This window comes from Artemia franciscana, chromosome 16 (assembly GCF_032884065.1).
Source record: "Artemia franciscana chromosome 16, ASM3288406v1, whole genome shotgun sequence".
Taxonomy (NCBI): domain Eukaryota; kingdom Metazoa; phylum Arthropoda; class Branchiopoda; order Anostraca; family Artemiidae; genus Artemia; species Artemia franciscana.
This window is the reverse complement of record NC_088878.1, coordinates 10,764,653-10,784,893: the sequence shown is the minus strand read 5'-3', so window position 1 is coordinate 10,784,893 and position 20,241 is coordinate 10,764,653. Positions and strand designations below refer to the sequence as shown.

General features: G+C 36.4%; 1 protein-coding gene across 1 annotated transcript in view; it reads right to left on the bottom strand.

Moving 5' to 3' along the window:
- The window catches only part of LOC136037062 (arrestin homolog), a 142,222-nt gene that overhangs the window by 47,755 nt on the left and 74,226 nt on the right, over positions 1–20,241 (bottom strand). Inside the window, exon 4 of the mRNA XM_065719500.1 lies at positions 12,584–12,754. Coding sequence (XP_065575572.1) covers positions 12,584–12,754 — 171 coding nt within the window. The remainder of the gene's footprint in view (positions 1–12,583; positions 12,755–20,241) is intronic.

Below are 20,241 nucleotides of genomic sequence, written 5' to 3'. Positions count from 1 at the left end.
GCCCTGGCGGCATATAAGGTATATATAGAGAGGGTGATCGTGTAAATTTCGGATGGGGCACATTGGATTTGTAATCTGAGGCTCTAGTCCCCTATTTAAGATTCAGAGTGATCGGAGGGTGGATACCCCCCTCCATACTTCATATTTTCTCAAAAATGTATCTGTTCGAAATTTTGAGATGGCTGTTTGTTGTCTTAGAAAATTCGAAAAGAGCTCATTTGATGAAAATTGAAAGGGTCAGTGCTTGTTTTCATAGTTTACAGGGATTGGAAGGCAACTAGACCCCTCAAATGTCCCCCATTTACCCGAACCCATCCAACCCAAATTTTTAAATACCCATTTTGGTCAACGTCATTGAAACGTCAGGAAATTATGACTTTGAGGATGGGAACCACCCAAGAGCCCTCAGGGCGAGGACTGTAAGTTATCTCCTGGTGGCATACTTAGTTACTTAGTGCTTAGATCCTCCTAAGCCTTGGGATGCATAGGGCAGCGACGGTTGACCCCTAGCTTGACCGATATTGTGCCAAAGACCAAAGTTCGTTCAGAGTGGTTCGGAGACTCGTCACCTCTTTCTCCGAGAATCTTTCTCCTCTCCGAGAATCGAAAAGAGCTCATCGAACAAGTATACTTCGTTGTCTTCCACTCCTTAGAATGCCAGGTGGGCTCCAACACCACAAATTTTAAGGGAGGCGTCCTTCGCTCGTGCGGGTCACATGCCCCCAATACTTCCATATTCTCATTCTGATATCTACGGTCACCAGTGGTTGTTCGGTTTCAGCCTTATCTGGGCATTAGTTACTCTATCGGTCCAATGCACCGCAGGGATTTTACGCTGGGAATTATTCTCGAAGCCAAGTAGTCTTTTCTCAGCATTCTTTGAAAGGCTCCAGGACTCGCATCCTTATAAAAATGCAGAGAGTACGTTACTCCTAAACAATCGCAAAATCAACTTCTGAGAGTAGTATCTACAACTCCAAATATTCTTCCGCTGAAAAATGCCCCACCTGTATACGCTATGCGTAGCCCGACTCTATTACAATTAACATCTTGGGTAATTGTACTACCGAGGTACTCACATTCTCTGACATTTTCTATATCAGTGCCTTCTTATCGAATACCAGCTGCAATGGTATTCATAACTACGTTCTGCATTCATCTTCACGCCGATAGGGGCAGATTTCGCTGCTAGTTCATTTAGATTATGTCGAATGTCCTCTTGTAGTCCAGGACTTTTAGCTCAAAAAAGGGTCGAACCCGGAAAAAATTGCAATATAAACGAAAATGGTACCGAAATGATCAGAAAAAAATTCTGTACAACATACTAAAAGTCCCCATAAATCCGAGTGGGGCGAGTACCCGAAAAACAGGGGAAAAGGGGGAAATGCGGGGGAAAATGGGAAAAATGCCGAACATGCCCAGAAAATAGTTTAAAGTGAGTTTTCTGGGGTTTTCACATACGCTGATTACGAAATTGACATCTAAAATTCAGTATAAAAAAAGAGTACTACGGAAAACGGGGGAACAGGGGAAAGAGGGGAGAAAAGAGAAGAATACAGGGTAGGGGTAGAAAGCGGTTTGGAAGATATTTTCTGGGATATTCCTATCTGGTGATTATGAAATTGAGATATAAAATGATATAGAAAAATCGATTAACATAAAACGGGGAAATGGGGGGGGGGAGGGAGGGAAAAAAGGAAAATATACAGGGTAGGGGGAGAAAGCACGTGGAAATGTGTTTTCTAGGGTTTTTCTATCTGCTGATTATAAAATTGACATCTAAAACAAAGTTCGAGAACAAATACAGGAGATCTATAGAGGTTCGGCTACCCCATAGGTTCGGAAAAGGCAAAAAAAAAATTCGAGAAAGAAATACGGAAAAATACTGAAATTACATTATTCCGTATTCCTCGCCGTTATCGACAAGCGCGTGGGTTCGTCAACATAATCCTGTTCTAATTCGACATCCAGTAAGAGAAGCAAGGTAGACTAGTCACCGCGGAGTTCCAGTGCCGACGACAAAACGTCAATGCAGTCAATGCAGAGGATGCTAAAGCTGTAGGTGAGCTGATCCTCCAGCGCATGGATGGCCAATCCGTTGAAAGTTTTTCATTCAGGAAGAAAGACAAAGTCATTACACTGGCATCCGATGGGAACATTAGGATAGATGGCGAGATTTTGCATATCGATCCTGCACTGCTTTTTCAACGTCTTTCGACTGCTGCCCATACATCTAAAAATGACATGGCAGAAACTCTATGTTACGAACTGTGCAGTTATCCACCCGCTTTGTTTGAGAATCCTGGCATAATGCGTCAGCCAGACAAACCTGCACTAGCGAAAGCAATATGGAAAGAAGCGAACACGGACTCGATTCACCACCTGCCAGTGTCAGATCGTGTCACTGTAGTTGACGGAGGTTGGCTGCTTCAGCAAGTACCTTGGAAGATTGGTGATACTTATGATTCAATCTGTGACAGCTATTTTAGTTTCGTTACTCGACGCTGTACCTCCCCTACTGTTGTCTTCGATGGATACAGCGCTGGTCCAACCACGAAAGATGCTACGCAAAACCGACGGTGTAAGGGAAGCCAGCATCAAGTGATAGATTTCAGTTTAGGGATGAAGCTCCAGAAAAAGAAGGAAGAGTTTTTGAGCAACTCTCAGAAAGAACAGCGAATTATAAGCTACATCGGGGAAAAACTCAGAGCCAAAGGATTTGAAGTCGTCCATGCGAAGGAAGATGCTGACTATCTAATCGTGAAGACTGCCGTAACGAAAGCAGAAAACTCTGAAACAATAGTTCTTTGCAACGACACTGACCTTCTGATTCTACTCTTGTATCACCTCCCGCCTAATGCAAAAACACTTTACTTCGAATCGTCAACGAACGCAAAAGAAGCGATAACACGGTTCTGGTGCCTCAACGAAGTGCAAAAAAAAAATGGGAGAAGTATCCAGGCTGCTTCTGGTAGGGCACGCACTCTTGGGATGTGACACGACCTCACGAGTTTTCGGACTTGGAAAGCAAGCTGTGCTACCTCTTTTGAAGAAGAGCGAAGTATTCAGAAAAAAATGCAAAGTGTTTCTGGATGAATCATCGTCCAAAGATGAAATTGTGAAAGCAGGTGAATATCTTCTCCTCAGCTTGTATAAAGCACGACCAAACGAAGATCTCACCAAGCTGCGACATCGAATTTTCTTGGAAAAAGTTTCTTCGTCTAATACTACGGCGTTTGTTAAGCCTGAAAGGCTTCCGCCAACCGAAGCTGCAGCTTCATTCCACTCCCAGCGAGTGCGCCTCCAGGTATCCCGTTGGAAAGGGGAACCAGCTGACCTCGACCCGGCTGACTGGGGTTGGGTCCTCAGAGACCATAAATACTCACCTGTGATGATCCATTTGTTGCCCGCACCTCAGACTCTTTTGAGTGTCGTGAGATGCAACTGTAAGACAGGCTGCGAAAATTCGCGATGCAGCTGCAAGAAAAATGGATTAGCGTGTACGTTCGCGTGCGGAGAATGTCAGGGTATCAACTGTTTGAACAGGGACAACGAGATTGTCGAAGACGAGGAGCTCGACTAGTGATATCAATGCTGTGTTTTTCAAGTCAACTATACTGCCTTCGAAAGTGCAAATTTTACATATAATAGCCATTTTATATATAACTGCCAAGCGGTTGTTTTCTTTATGTTTAGTAATTCAAATGGTTGTAAGAAATGTCTGTGATTCAAGAAAGTACAGGTTTGATACTTAAGCGAGTTATTTTGTCCATAGGCCTACTTATTAGCCATTAGCAGCTGGCTCAGGAGTCAGGCCTCCTTTCCCCTTTTCCGTTGTTTCCTCCAGTTTTGTTCGGTTTTCATGGTTCTCGTTTTCTTTCCTTCATTTTAGGGGTCAGTTTCGTGATCAGCAGATAGAAAAACCCCAGAAAACACATTTCTACATGCTTTCTACCCCTACACTGTATATTTCCCTTTTCCCCTCCCCCCCCATTTCCCCGTTTTATGTTAATCGATTTTTTTATATCATTTTATTTCTCAATTTCGTAATCACCAGATAGGAATACCCCAGAAAATATCTTTCAAACCGCTTTCTACCCCTACCCTGTATTCTTCTCTTTTCTCCCCTCTTTCCCCTGTTCCCCCGTAGTAATCTTTTTCTATACTGAATTTTAGATGTCAATTTCGTAATCAGCGTATGTGAAAACCCCAGAAAACTCACTTTAAACTATTTTCTGGGCATGTTCGGCATTTTTCCCATTTTCCCCCGCATTTCCCCTTTTCCCCTGTTTTTCGGGTACTCGCCCCACTCGGATTTATGGGGACTTTTAGTATGTTGTATAGAATTTTTTTCTGATCATTTTGGTACCATTTTCGTTTATATTGCAATTTTGTCCGGGTCAAACCCTAAAAGTCCTGGACTATGACAGTGAGCCAAATGAACGATATCGTCAGAGAAATCGCTGTCGTGTATTTGACGCTAGGGGCTTAGTTGTATGTCTCCTCTAAAATGGCAAGCTCGAAGCACAAAATCTATAAGTATTGCGAATAACACAGGAGATAGTAAACATCCTGGACGTACATTGGACTCAATACAGAACCACCTTGCTCATTCTCCGTCTGGACTGGACAAACCAGTGCAACATACAGGGCTTTAATCATATTCACAATTTTTGGAGGCATTCCATAAGCTAGGAGAATTTTCCAAATTGCGTCTCAGTGAAAAGAGTCAAATGCTTTCATGAAGTATATAAACACAAAAATAGTCTTGACTTGTCATTCGTTTGATTCCTCCAGTAGAACACTTAAGCTAAATATCAGGACACACCAAGAACGATCTGAGCCGGAACCATGTTGCTCGTCCCTTATACTAAGCCTAATTCAGTCTAATTTCTACTAAGTATAATCTGACATAGAACTTTACTACTGACTGTCTGGAGTGTGATGCCTCTCCAGTTATCACATGATGTCTTTCGACCTTTCTTGAAGAGATATGCCCTTGGGGCATATACGGTATGTATAGAAAGTTAAACTTTGGTGGGGCTCATTGGATAGGTAATCAGAAATTCTAGTGCTCTTTTTAAGATTCAAACTGATCAATGGGTGGATACCCCCCTCCCCGCACACACCTCGTTTTTTCCCGAAATGCATCTGATAGAAATTTTTAGATGGCCATTTATTATCGAAGAAAATTTGAAAACAGCTCAATCGATTGAAAATTGAAAGGGGCAGTGCCCGTTTTAATAATCGAAAGTTATTGGAGGGTAACTAGCCGCCCTCCCACACCCGCTATTTCCCCAAACACATGCAATACAAATTTTGAGATAGCCATTTTGTTCAACGTAATTGAAAGTTCTGGAAATTGTGTCTTTGAGGAAGAAAATCCTCCCACAGCCCTAAAGGGAAGGGCTGTAAGCTATGCCCTGGGGGTATGTAAGAAATATACAGAAATGACGATCGTATAAACTTCGAAGGGACTCATTGGATGTGCAATCAGATGTTCTAGTGGCTTTTTTAAGACCCAGAGTAATCGGAGGGTGGGAACCCTCCCCCCATACATCGTATTTTCCCGAAATACATCTGATAGAAATTTTGAGATGACCATTTGTTGTCGCAGAAACTTCAAAAACAGCTCATTCAATTGGAAATTGAAAGAGCCAGTGCCCTTTTTAATAGTCGAAAGTGATTGGAGGGCAACTAACCCGCCTCCCTCGCCCACCATTTCCCTGAACATATCCAATCAAATTTTAGTATTTTGTTCAACGAAATTGAAAGAACCAGAAAATTACGTCTTAGAGGGTGACCCCCCCTCAGATCCCACAGGGCAAAGTAAGTTATGTCCCGGGGGCATGTATGATACACATAGAAAGGGTGATCGTTTAAACTTCAGAGGGGGCTCTTTGGATTGGTAATCAGAAGTTTTGCTGCCCTTTTTAAGATTCAAAGTGATCAGGGGGTGGATAAGCCCCACCCCACACACTTCTTATTTTCCTGTAATGTATCTGATAGAAATTTTGAGATGGACATTTTTTGTCGTACAAACTTAAGAAAAGGCTCATTCTATGGATAACTGAAAGAGCTAATACCGATTTTATTTGTCAAAAGTGACTGGACGTCAAAAAGCCGCCCCCCCCAACGCCCATCAATTCCCAAAACGTATCTAATCACAATTTTGAAATAGTTATTTTGTTTAGAGTAACTGAAAGGTCTAGAAATTATGTCTTTGACAGCCCCCGTACTTTCTCAAGACCAGAATATTATTTGCACTTTACTGAAAAAAAAGTGGCTGTGGATTGTCAGATTAGTATGCATATACTGCATATACAATTTACTGAAAAATACAATTATGCATATATAATTTACTGAAAAAAATACATTTTAAATCTTTTCACTTTGTTTTTACTTGTTTAACATGTTTTTACTAGATATATGAAGGGGAGAGTCTTCCCAGTTGCACTCCAATTACAGTGCAAGTTTCTGATGCCCTTTTTAAGAGTAACAAGAGGCGGGAGGGCAAGCAGCCCTTCTCTCAATCCCATTCATTTTCATAAAGCATCCAGTCAACATTTTTAGACAGCTATTTTGTTCAGCATAGAGTAGCGGTCCAGCAGCTATGTCTATAGGGATATTAAGCATGTCAGCCCCCCACAGTTATGCAATTGGCCCATTTTGCTAAAACTATATGCTGCTCAACAATAAATCAAAAGGTATTGTATTAAATGGTTGCCAAAAAGACACCTCAGCAATATATCGAGAACGATTGGAATATTGAGTTGAAGCTTTCGGGGCTGCTATTTCGGAACTATTTCTGCTCTTACAATTTAAATAAATAAAAAGAGTGTAAGTGTGTCAGGGTGTTCAAAGAGTATTGATAGAATCTTTTGGGAATGGTATTAAGTTTTATTCTTCTGGTCAACTTCAGAAGTTATAAAATTAAATTAAAAATAATGTTCGTGTGAGGATTAAAAATTGTTGAAAAAGTTTCTCCATCATACAAATAGCAACCAGTGCTATGGATTCTTATAGAATAAAACAGAAAAGATCTACAATATTATTTTCCATGAAAAAGGCAATATCAATAAAAAACGAACAGAAATTAATTTAAAAAACGTCTTCTACAAGACAAAGTTTTTAAAAGAAAATTAAAGAGCTCCATTAAGCAAAGAATAAGCAAAAATAAAGTCAATTAATCTTCCAAGAATAAAACTACCACAAATCACTGACATAGAATCCGTTTTCAAACATTTGTGGTAAAAAACTTTAAGTAAGGAGCGACCTGGCTCAATAGTAACCGAAACTCTAAAAAACGGAATCTAAAAAACGGATACCAATAGATACATCAAAAGAATCAAATTTTTACGCTGACTTCAAATATATAAGTTTAATCAAGTCTAGTCTTACCCTTCAAAAGTTACGATTCTGAGAAAATTTGTCTTATTTTCGAAAAAAGGGTGAAACACTCTCTAAAAGTCACAGAAACTTAATGAAAATCACACCATCAGATTCATCGTATCAGAGAACCTTAATGTAGGGGTTTCAAGCTCCTATCAGCAAAAATGTGGAATTTTGTATTTTTTGCAAGAAGACAGATCATGGATGCGTGTTCATTTGTTCTTTATCTGATTTTTTTCTTCCCAGGAGTGATCGTATCAACCCGGCGGTCCTAGAACATTGCAAGAGGGCTCATTCGAACGGAAACTAAAATTTCTAGCGCCCTTTTTAAGTGACCAAAAAATTGGAGCGCAACTGGGCGCTACGTTTCTGTGTTAAACTGGCCTAGTTTCTTCAAAAACTACCCACTAAATTGGAAAGGAAGGTAACCGGACACTCAAAAGGATTTTGAGCCAGCCTCTGATTTTTTACGATAAGGCATTAAGTTGAAATAATACTCTAAACAATGGGATAGTCAAGCAGTTTTGTTTGCTACTACGTCTGCTGAGTTCATTTATGTATTTCATTAAGACTAATGTTTTAGTAGTTATGATAATTTCTTCATAATTGAACTCACTTTAGGTATCCAGGATGCCTTGCCCCTTTTCTACGATATATTTTTACTAGCCATAAAGCCTGTTAAACGACAGGTATAAAAGGAGAAAAACGGTAAAAATCCATAGATAATGTTCTTTAGAGAATATTGGAGGAAACTAATTATGTGTTTCCCTAGAAACATAGAATTCTAATGCCCCTACCACCTCCTCTAAAAAGAAATTCTTAGAAGTTTCAACTCACTCCCCCAGCCGTGAGACAAAACTTGAACAAGTAGAAAAGGTGTTTGCCTTGAAACACACACACACAAATGGTTATGCTCTCTGATGATTATCGTAGCCATAGTGCCATACTCTCACTTCAGGTAAGGTTATAGCATCTTTAGAGAGACTTCAATAATGGGTTGTATTAACTTTGATTGGGAGTTTCTGGCATTACCAAGTAAGATTTTTTAATACCTTTTTAATTTTTCAAGCATATTTGTTACAATGAAGAATAGTTTTAGATTGACTCTAAATAACCTCCTCCGAGGTCATTTCGGAGACATATACAACATTAATTGGATTACTCCATATAGGTAACAGAAGTAGTTAATTAGTGAGTTTCTGGTATTTAATAACTGCTATATTGTACATTTCACAATGCTACTAGGATACATATCATTTGGTCATGTAGATCAATGAGTCTCAACTACAATAACAAGAAACAAATGAAATTTCTCTGGTGCTTTGGAGACTAACTGTTATCATTAACCGAAAATATTAGCTTGGCTAATAAAAGAATTATTTAAGTAAAAGAATTATTAACAAATATGAGAAACAAATCAATATACATACAATTCATAATATAAAAAAAAACAAATAAGAACAAATAAAAGTAGAACATCAAAATAAAATAGCAAACCATATTCCCAAATGCAATACATAGTACATTGTATATAATTAAAAATAAAAATAGAATAATAAGAAATAAACGTAAGGGATATCAATGGATGTTTCAGCAGAAAACTATACTCCAAGGATGGGGTATATTGATTCCTTATATTTTTCATCACTGAGTTAGAGGAGTATATACATCATCCCTTGCTTTCTAATTATGGTGTCCTATTACAAGTAAGCTTTCAGTCCCCCTCCTGTTACCACGTAATAAGATGTTTTGAAATGCATTCGGCAAATAAATACTTCCAGCTAACAATTGGCTCTATTTGTAAAATTCTTCCAGTAAAGCACTAGTTAAACACTTCAAAAAAAGGGAAGGACTAAGTGGTTGGCAGTTCCCTCGTATTCACGAAAATATCTGTTTTGAAATATCATGTCACTCTTCACTTTTAATGGAGGAAACTTGTTTATTTAATTCATCCAATAGGCTAACAGAACACTTCCTATCAGTTAGAAAAGATATTCTTCTTATCAATAAAGAAAACCGGTGGCGATACTTTTATAATATTATTGGGTGAGCCAAAGAGAATTGGATGAGCTTCTGTACTGTTTCATAAATTTGTTCACTTTCAGGTAAAAAACTGCTTGGATGTGAGTCTCATATATTCATTCACTTAATATATAAAAAGTAATTCAGTAAAACCGTAGATTTATTTTAAAAAGGAAATGTAACATTTGCTCACAAGGCTTGAAGAGATGACTTGGATAGGAGCTGGTAACATATTATCTAAAATAGCTAATGTCTTTTCTTCACTGCTCTTCAACAAAGTGATATTTTAGGAGCTCAAGACAAAATTATGTACCTAATATAACACACATGAGTGCGCAGAGGAGAATCCCTCCCTCATAACGAGTCAAAAAGAACTCTCCCCTGAAAAATACAAAAAACTCGTACTTTAAAATTTTCGCTATGTGTCAATTCTAACTTTATCATTGATGGAACAAAAATTCCTTTTTATTCAAATTTTTCCAACTACCTATCCAATTTTGTGTTTTTTTTTACTCATAGGGCTTCCTCACCCGACCAATTTTTCGGTAATTATCGTTATTAAATAGGAAAAACTCCCTAAAGCTCTTCGTGACACAACATATCCAATACGGTAATTCTCTGAAGTACAAGAAAGGACAGGGCTGCCCATAAATATTATTCACTAAAATAACGATTATATTAACCCCTTTAATCGGTTTCGAATTAAATAAAAATAATGTTCATTTAAATGATCCCCTAAAAATGAATTCAGATTAAACAAGCCCTTAAGACAAAGCCAAAAAGAAGTTCTAGGCCTCAATATGTACCAAAATATTAAGTTCTGGTGATTAATAAAAAATAAAAAAATAAAATTATTAATAATTTTTTTAAAATTATTAAAAATTTTATTAATAAAAAATTAATAAAAATATTAATTTTTATAAGCTAGCTAATACTAATTTTAAGGTTTAGATCGAGGTAGCTCCTTTTTGATCGCGGCTGATGGAATATCTTCCAAGTCACACAACACCTTATCTGGACTAATCAAATATACTCCAATTCAATGTTTACGCAACTTATTTTCCCCTTATAAGTTTCAAACCGGTCAGACAGTAAGGTAGCCTTTATTTGCACTGATCATATCTTTCATTTACGCCCTTAAAGCAGAATTCCAGACGAGACCAAATTCTGAAGCCAAGCCAAACCCTTGTATGAAAAAAAAAATTTCAGAGACAACTACTTCTGGTTGCCACCTAGGCTGAGAAGCCAAGGGATGGGGCCTTACTCCCTGGTTTAAAATCCATGCATGATTCAAGTTTGAATAAAATTTGACATGTCCATCAATTCTAAAAAAGCTAATCTGTGAAAATTGTTGATTTTTTAAATTTAGCAAAGCCACTGGGGCTGCATAGGTCATGCCATCTTCAGTAGGTTTTCTGAATATTTTCAGAGAAGTATTATTTCTAAGGTTTGATTTGATGCCATTACCATATATGAGAGAGCCCGGGATGACACTAAGTATGGGAGGTCTGGGAATTGTGGTTCTTAATTTTAATAATAACTATTTATATTCTTAGCATTGGTAATATTCTTATTTTAAAATGGTGGAGCAAACCCACATTTATACTAAAATGCATAATGGGCAAACTACATAATTTAGGGTTTTAGCTCTTTGGGGTGTATGGACCATTTACCACCCAGAGAAACATTTTTGAATATTTTGAACATCCTTACTGAAAGAACTATCTCAAAATCTTTGTCTAATACTATGGGGTGTTACCGGAGGCAAAATAAGAGGGAGTTATAAATTATTTCAATGAATAAATAGTCAATGTTACTTCGAAAAGTTGTATTTGATATTTTTAAACTTCTCAAATAAATGCCAAAAATCGTTTGCCGAGATGCTTTCAAAGGGAGGATCAGGAGGGCGATGTATGTTTCACCACACTTCCATCCTCCTGATTCAAGCTACCCTTCTGATTCTCCTTTTGAGAGCTTGGTCTTAACTCTTCCTTTCACAGCTTAATAATGATTTTTGCAATTATTTCAAAAATGTGACAATAGCAGATAAGACCTTTAGGCGCAACAGCGTCAAAATGAAACCAAAAACGAACAAAAATTCACAATTTAGCACAAAATTTGAATGGTCTATTATAGTCAAAAAGGTCAGATTAGGTAGCATACACGCCATATTTTCCTTTTCAAAATTATAATTATTATAAAATGGTGTTGAGGAAAGCGTTGTTAAGTGACAAAATACAATAATATTTCTTTATATATAATTTCTATTATTTCTATATATTCTTTCTGTTATTTCTAAATCTTTCAGCCTTAGGAGCGAGTCTGTAACTTGCAATTTCCGATCGAATGAGCCATATTTCAAGCCTCTACGACCTATTCGTCTAGGCAAAGTGACTTGGACCAAATACAGAGTAGCATGTTAGGTTTTAAATAAAATATATTTTCAACGTATAAATTTAATTCATGTGTGTTAGAAGGCACAATTGAAAAAAAAAAAAAAAAACACTTGTAGCTCTCTAGCTGATTGTATTTATTGCATTTTGGTGTAACTGTTCAGAAAACTGTTAGTTAAACTTTAGCGTAAAGAGGAGAATACTTGGGGTGGCAATTACATCATATTTAGACTAATTTCCGTCAGTTCTGTATACCCAGAATAATAAAAAAAAACTAAAACCCATTAAACGGGATTCAAACGTCAAGCTTCTTATCCATAAAAATTCACACTGATATTATGCTACTTTTTTTTAGCTTTCTTCTTGCTTATACATTTTGTCGACTTTGGACTATCTCTTTACATCTGGAACACAATTATAAATAATTCACTACACAGAAGAGAAACAGAGAATCTATGTAAAAAAAACCTCGCCATTTAATAGTTTTATGCTCTTTTCATTGGCTTAAAACTTAAGTTAGAAAAACCAATCAGGTGGAACTTAACTTTTTCTTCTTTTTACTCGCTTAGAATTTGTGTTTACCCTTCCTGAATACATTTACGTAATAATATGGCTGGTTTGAAAAAGATGTCGCAAGCGTAAACCAATGAAATTAAATTACGGTTTTTACCACGAAACTGCAGGGATGTAACATCTCTTTTTCTCTCTGATAGTGCCGAATGAACCATGTATTTTTAGTTTAATCTATAGGAAAAATAACAAAATCATTAACATACCACACTTGCATCTGTTCCAAGGTAGCTTAGCAGCTCATATGTTAGACCACATGGCTCGCCTTGGACACCATTTGCTTGCTGAACTTGCAGAGATGGCGGTGTTCCGACAGGTAGCTCAATCTTAAAAGGACAAATTCCTGGAACTGATCCGATTCTTCGAATGACTGATTGCTGAATGATAAAAATTTTAGTGATTGTTGCATTTAGCTGCTCAGAGGCCAAAATGATGGTCTCGTTAAAGCGTCAGAGCGTTTCATTTATAGTTTGCTTTGTATTATCGTGGAAAATATTCATGAGAATATTATTACTACTACTAATGCTACTGCCACTACTTTTTTTTACTACTATTGCTACTACTACTACTACTACTGATTCTACTACTTATACTACTACTACTACTAGTACAACTACTACTACTACCAATACCACTACTGCTGCTACTACTACTACTAACAGCTCTTTGCAGCCCCAAGCCCCCTGAGGCCGACACAGCTACACTCTTCCTCCATCCCAATATATTGGAAGCAGAAAAAACATGTTTTTGCGTTCTCGGCCATCATTAACCACCGATTGTTTCCACAAGGATTTTCAAACATCAAATATGCTCCAAAAGTGCTTTGACATGAAAGGCTTCACTTTTAATTACATCCAAGAGGGAGAAAAGTTTTAGACAAGAAATAAAGCTTTTTGGAAAAAAATAGCTACGTCTGAGTATCTATTAAACCAAATAGAATACCTTTGTACATAAACCTGAATGCAGACCTGTGATTCCACCCGTAATTATAATAAACCTATTAGTATAAATAAAAGCATATTAAACGAGTTCAATCAGGAAACAAAAATGTTAAGAAATTGGTTTGTAAAGCTTGTATCAATGCTAATTGACTTCAAACTATTATCTCTTGATATTATACCTTTGTATCTTTTGCTAGATTCCTATTACCGACACAAAACTGCTATTCCATGCTTCCATCCTTTTCAATTTCATAAAAAAAATTCCTTAAATCTTGACTAAGATTCCACAATCACAATTTTTGTGCTTGAAAGTTGAGCAATGTTCAACTCGAGAAATTAAGAACTAGCTGGCACTGTAGCTGTGCATAACTCTCGTTGTATCAATAGATGTGACTATAATGTGGCTCAGACATGAGACTTTCAAAAGAAACTTGATTTAGCAGACAGAGGGTTTATAAATAGTTTCCATTTTCCATACTAATTACTTAGGGAAAACAAGGTAAGTTCAGTGAAAGTACATCACGCAGAAGGGCAGGAGTTTCTCATGGGTTGAGGTACCAGATGTACCCGTTTTCAGACTTGTAGGGTATTATTAGGATATTACATCTAACGACAACGACTAATCAGCACATATTTCTGGCACAATTTGATAGACTTCTGTGGCTTTTGAGCTACTGCATATGTATTCATCTTGAAGAACAAACAATATTTAGAGCTATACCTCTTTTAATTGAAATGCCAAATTAGCCCTGTGCACCACACCTGAAAGCTAACTCATTAAAAAAAAAGAAATAGTTTCATTTCCTTTCATTTCTTTTCGATCTTTCTTTTGTGACTGAAATTGGATTTTAGGATAGAATTAGACTTTTATTCAATTAAGCTAGAATGGAAACTAGTGTCATCGATAGGTTTTAAGTAAGAAACATTCATTCTTGGTAAAAAAGAATTTCTTGTAGATAACGTTTCTGAAGAAAATTTAATGACTAAATTCTAGGAGAAAAAGGGTCTTATGCGTTACATAAAACCTTGAGCTTTGGAACATTAAACTTGAATTGTGAATGTTTAATGGACCTCGAAATTGAGCTCACATAAGTTTTGTACTTTAAAAGCTGTCATTCAGTGACTTTCAGGCATGCGATTTTGACGCTGACATGCTCTCCAAAGTTCGAATTTACAACACTGATTCGGTTACCCTCGGACTTGAAGGGGTCTTGCTTCATCTTTTATCAGCCCTTTGAGCCTAAATTTCCAGATTCTCGGTGACGAATTTTCTGACAAGCCACCACTGCGACCTTGATCCCAAGCCACTTTAAAGAACGAATGCTTACCCTTTGAAATTAAAAGTTACTCATGGATACTTCATTGCATATTTCAATAAGAAATAACAGACTTTCAATAAGGAAACTGGTATTACTTCAAATGTGTTCTCTGTGAATCAGGACCATGGAAATTATTATCTTTTAATAATTATTTATAATGTTAGCAAGCCCGCGGTAAACCGCTAAAGCTTAGAAGAATGGATGAACATTAATTATCCAATAAAGCTAAATCACTTGACTAATAGAAATCAAAGAAAGTGAGTATAGGACGTAAGTATAATATAATCCAATCATTTCTGCACATTTTAAATTAAAACAAGATGGATTATTCAATTCATACAATTCTTCTTCCTCTGTTTACAATGTATACGGTCAAAACTGGGCTTTGCAGTCAAGATTATTAGCCCTCTTCCTTTTGTCCCCTTATATGAGGTGTGTTAGACTATTCGTGGAAAAGTTCGTGGTACCTTGGATGAGAAGGAAGATTTGTTTTGTGAGGAAGAATTAGCGACAGTACGAAAATGATTAAAAAAATAATAAGGCTCCACATGCTGATATTTTGGTAAATGAGTTTCTTTAATATTGCTGCTCTGAGGTTAGAAATACGTTACTGAAGATTATGAATTCGGTTTTTGAAAAAGGGGAAGTACCTAGCGATTTTAGGAAACCTTAATTAAACCACTGTATAAGAAAAGTGATAAGAGATTATGATAAATATCAAGACATTAGTGTGTTCTGTGTAGGTAGCAAATTACTTAGTAATAAGGTACTTTTTAGACCAAGAGATGCAGTAGAAAAAGTTTCAACAGACGAACACTGCTGTTTTAGAAAAGATATTACATATTGCCAAAGATTGTCCTTTTTGTTCAACCATCTAGGGCTAAACAGAAACTAGGTCGTCTGGGGATGGGCTAGGGAAGATGTCATAAAGATTTAAAGGAAATGCGAGCTTCCTGCGAGGGCTCACAGAGGGAGCCTTTGAATAGATTGGGATGGAGCCGGAGTTTGCGTAGCTGTATTGACCTCAGGCGGTTTGGTGCTGCGGTGAGTTGTTAGTAGTAGTAGTAGTTGTACTTTTATAGGCGGCTGCAAGTTGCCTGTCTAACAATGGATCTTTGGAATTCAAGAGCTGGATTATCCCTTTAGTCAGATACTGCAATAATACTTCTAATACTAATAATAGGCAACAATAATACTTCTTCGATTGTTGTGTTTAATGTTTATAGTGTGAGTTTCGTAAATAAAATAATTAATATTCAATATTTCTTTAGAATACGACTTTCGGTAATTACTTTAATCTTTCAAAGTTCCATTCCCCAGACAGCTACTGTATACAAACTTTCAACCAGCCTATCCCCAAGCTTATCTATAATTGAAACTGACGCTTACCACTAAAGAGAATTAGAAGATGATGAACTTCCTTAAATTCCATTGTAAGATATGAAATATGATAGCATAATATTGAAAACTAACAAAACTTCCGCAAAGAGACATAATTTTGCGAAAGAAAACATCTGCTTACCTTTCACTCATTGTCACTAGAAAATTGCGAAAATGAATTTATGGGGATTTGAAAAAAAAGCCTCAAATTCCTTAAAATAGGGTTGAAATAAAATGAAAAGTAAACCTTTGGAATCATCTTGGTAAAAGAAAAACTATTTACGAGGATTACGGCCCCTTCCCTCTCGAACAATAAAAAATCAAATTTTTGCATTGGATGCAAAGACTGCCTCCTTTTTTCTTTTCTACATCCCAGGGCAGATCGCATGGATTCAGTGGCCGTAGAATGTCTAAGACCGCCATGTATCATGCGTCTTCATGTTCCATACTGCAAAAAAGCATTTGATACTTTAAATCATAAAATTCTAATTAATAAATGGAGAATTAAGGGATTAGAGGCAAAGGATTAGAAATTATAAAAATATACCTCCGTGAACGTATCATCGTGATGGATTTTGATGAAAATTTGTCTAACTTTATGACCCCTTGGTGACATTGGTGTCCCTTAAGGCTAAATATTTTGTCCATTTTTATTTTTGACATATTATATGATGTTCCGCAATGTTTGAGGAGAACTATGGTATCATAACTGGCACACCTGTGCCTGTTAAATGGAAGGATTCCTCTACGTCAAGTAAGAACTTGGTCACAATGTTAGGTCTGTTGATCGATGGTCTGTTTTCCACAATTTAGTACTAAACGTTTTTAATGCTAAAGTTACGGTCTTTAGACGTTCAAAACGTACTTGCTAAAAAATATCTCCATTCTAGTGAGCTTCATTCTAAATATCTCCATTCTAGTGAGCTTCATTCTAAATATCTTCATTCTAGTGAGCACAAAATCTATGGAGGAGTCCAATTCTATCCTCGTTTAAGTGATTTTCTTGATCCTTTGTTATCGTTTCAGAACCATACTGATTGTTTTAGGATAGAACTTTCACAAAATATTGAGACTATGCATGTTTTGAAAATTATTTTCCAGTATTCCAATTAAAAATAATTTACTATTCTTTAATTTCTTCTTATTTGAATTATTATTCAATTTTTTATCTTTACAGTTTTTGATATGAAATCATTACAGATACTTCAAAATATTTTACATCGACTTTAAAGTTACAAAATGCGTCAGACACAGAAACGTTATTTTTTTCTTAAATTTGGTAGATTTGAAACGTATAAGAAAAGGTAAATATTCAATTTCATATTTTCAGAAATAAAATTTTGGTATTTAGTTTTATAATGATCTTTGTAATTCTGATGAATCTGCTGATTCTCCTTCAGCTCACAGGCACTCAAAAACATATCGAATTTCTTCCGTGAGTTCTGGAAGGTCTAGATTTTCATTTAGATACAAAAAAAAAAAACAGTTAATTTCAAACGAATTTGAGGTGAAACGAATAAGAAACGAAGCCGAGCGAATCGTCTCGGCAATCTCACTGGAAGCTAAGAAAGGGAATATTAAAGATTACTTTTTGACTTGTGCTGATGGAACATGAGGGCTAAAATATATTAATTTTTTTATGTACTCATGTTGAGATGGCCTTCGCCTTAATGGTGTGCCCTGCTTTACAACCTCTACTCTCCGTTGGGAGCTAGTGACTTTTCGCCAGTTGACATTGACATGAAGGTTGTATTGATAACAAAGGCTTCTTATCGATCATCACAAGCTTTCAACAAGATTTATCAATGTGGAACCTTCAAATGAGGTATGAGCCCCCTCCCCATATTAAAAATAACGGGAATTGCTTTTTGTACAGTTACCATACATTTGAATATTTGTTTCTGATTTTTTTTTTCCTTTGGCTAGAAAGTTGACGCAAGACCACAGAGAGAAATCTTTAATGGCTCACTTAAAGGCTATTGTCCATCTCTATCTTTCTCTAAATGCACCTGATGAATCCATCTTAATAACTACATCGTAAAAATCCATACATTACCAAAAATAGCACATTTTGGTGGCATGGAGTGGCAAGACTGAGCAGTATAATGCTAAAGTTAGACTAAACTACTTTTGCATTATCATCGCAATACAGCAGAAAAAAGCAAAAGTAGTGACAAGATTTTTTATAAATCATATTAACAACGCATCTAAAAATTTTTTAGTATGCATCTTCATTTTTTTTTAACATTTCTATAAATTTCAAATAGGACAGTTTCAACTTCCTATTTGGAAGTCCTTCCTGGATTTCCTAACAGAGGAACAACTACCGAAAGCCTTATACATTAGTCTTTTATTTTCTGCAATTTTCTGCTCCTAATCGTGTCTCGTTCCGTCGATTTTGTGTTTTCAGTAAAGTGACAGTTTTTCAAAATTCTACAAGTTTAACTAAATACTACAAGCCTGTTTAATTGCGGTAATTTTGTAAACGTTTGTTGCGTAAGCTGCAAAGCAATAATTTTTGTTAGTTTTAAGTTTCATCTTCGCTCTTTACTTCCGCCAGAAAAACTTTCATAAATTAAACTTACATAAGTATGTGTAAATTATTTACACATACTTAGCATGGCATTTTACTTCCAAGCAAATTTTCAATTATTTTAACATTATTGTCTGTTGTTTTCTTTGTCAAAAAAGAAGAAAAGATTTAATCTTAAGATTAAGTATTTAATAATAACAGAAAAGAGAATCCAACCTCCTTTTTTTCCTTCTCCAGAGTAAGTCCACTATCAAAGGGCTAATTTCAAAATACGATAAATACAAACATTCCCCAGGATAAACAAATTTGCTAAGAGTCAAGGAAGAATACGCTTTTTATTTGTTTTTTTACTGCTCCAGAACTTTTATTAAATATCACTGATGGAACACATTGATACAAGGACACTTTAGCTATATACTATAGGAAGGATGTAATTTGGTAGACACAAGGGAAATTCCCTGAAAAACGGATGTCAGATGGTAGGAAGAATTAGAGAAAAATAGATACTTTAACGAGGAAAAAACAAGTGGTGCTAGGCTTAGGAATATCCCCTTCCCCCCGAAAAATTATCCCTGGAAAATAAACCCTGTGTGAAATTCTCCTCCTTAAAAATTCCTCTTCATAAATTCCCCCCGGATAATTCCCCCTTGGAAAATTCTCTCAGAGAATCTCCCCCCGGAAATCATCACCCCATATGTAAAATTGAGCAGCCAAACACTATTTTTAATGACCACAGTTTTTCTATATCTGCTCAGTTTTATACGTGGGAATAAGTATCATCCAAACAGGATGTCCTTTTGGATTCCTGGACACAACTCGGTCACAGCAGGGTTTCTATATTTTCAGCCCCCCCTCCTCTACAAAGAAACCAGAAGAACTATCCATCAATCAAAATCCATTTGAAATGCTTTGCTGTTTACCAGGCTATAATTTCCTCGAGGGACGTCTCTCCTCAAGGTCATCCTCCAGAGTTGTTTCGCAGCGATTTATTATTTTTAGCCTTAAGTTCACTTTTGCCAACTAATTCCTCTCTTAATTCACTATGTGCTTCTGTATCAGACAAAACATAAGACTTCCTGTTGAACTTTTCTTTGATGTGACAAACTCCGTCCTAAACATCTAGCATAACATCCTTGTCAATATAAGCAGCTAAAAATTTTTCCTGCGATTAGAATTTCTACTACATTTGTATAAAAATATAAAGGCGCATTGAATTCTGAAATCCAAAACAATAAATTTAAATGAAAACTGACCATTAACAGTCAGGCTCGTAAAAAATCACCAGCTAGCATTCTGAAATTCACAAACTGAGTGATAGTTAAGCCGAGGCTAAAACTAAACTTATCAATCACAATTAAAACTCAACAAGAATCAACAAAGGGGGGGGGGGGGTAGGGTGAGCTTTTATTACCGGGATAAATTTTAATGACCAATTTACGAGTCAGATGGGCATTTTTTAGTTCGGAAATAGTCATATAGCCAGCAATTTATGAATCGGAGAAAAATTTGGGGATGGGGGGGGGATGCGTCCCTGGAAGGCCATAGGAATAAATGGAGGGTCTCCAATCCCTGGATACGTCCCTGGAAAGCCATAGCAATAAATTCATAAAAAAAATAGTAGATTCGTAACTCTTTTCAATAAAGTAGTAGTTTCTGAGGATAAACCAACTTCCTGAGGACACGTTTTCAAT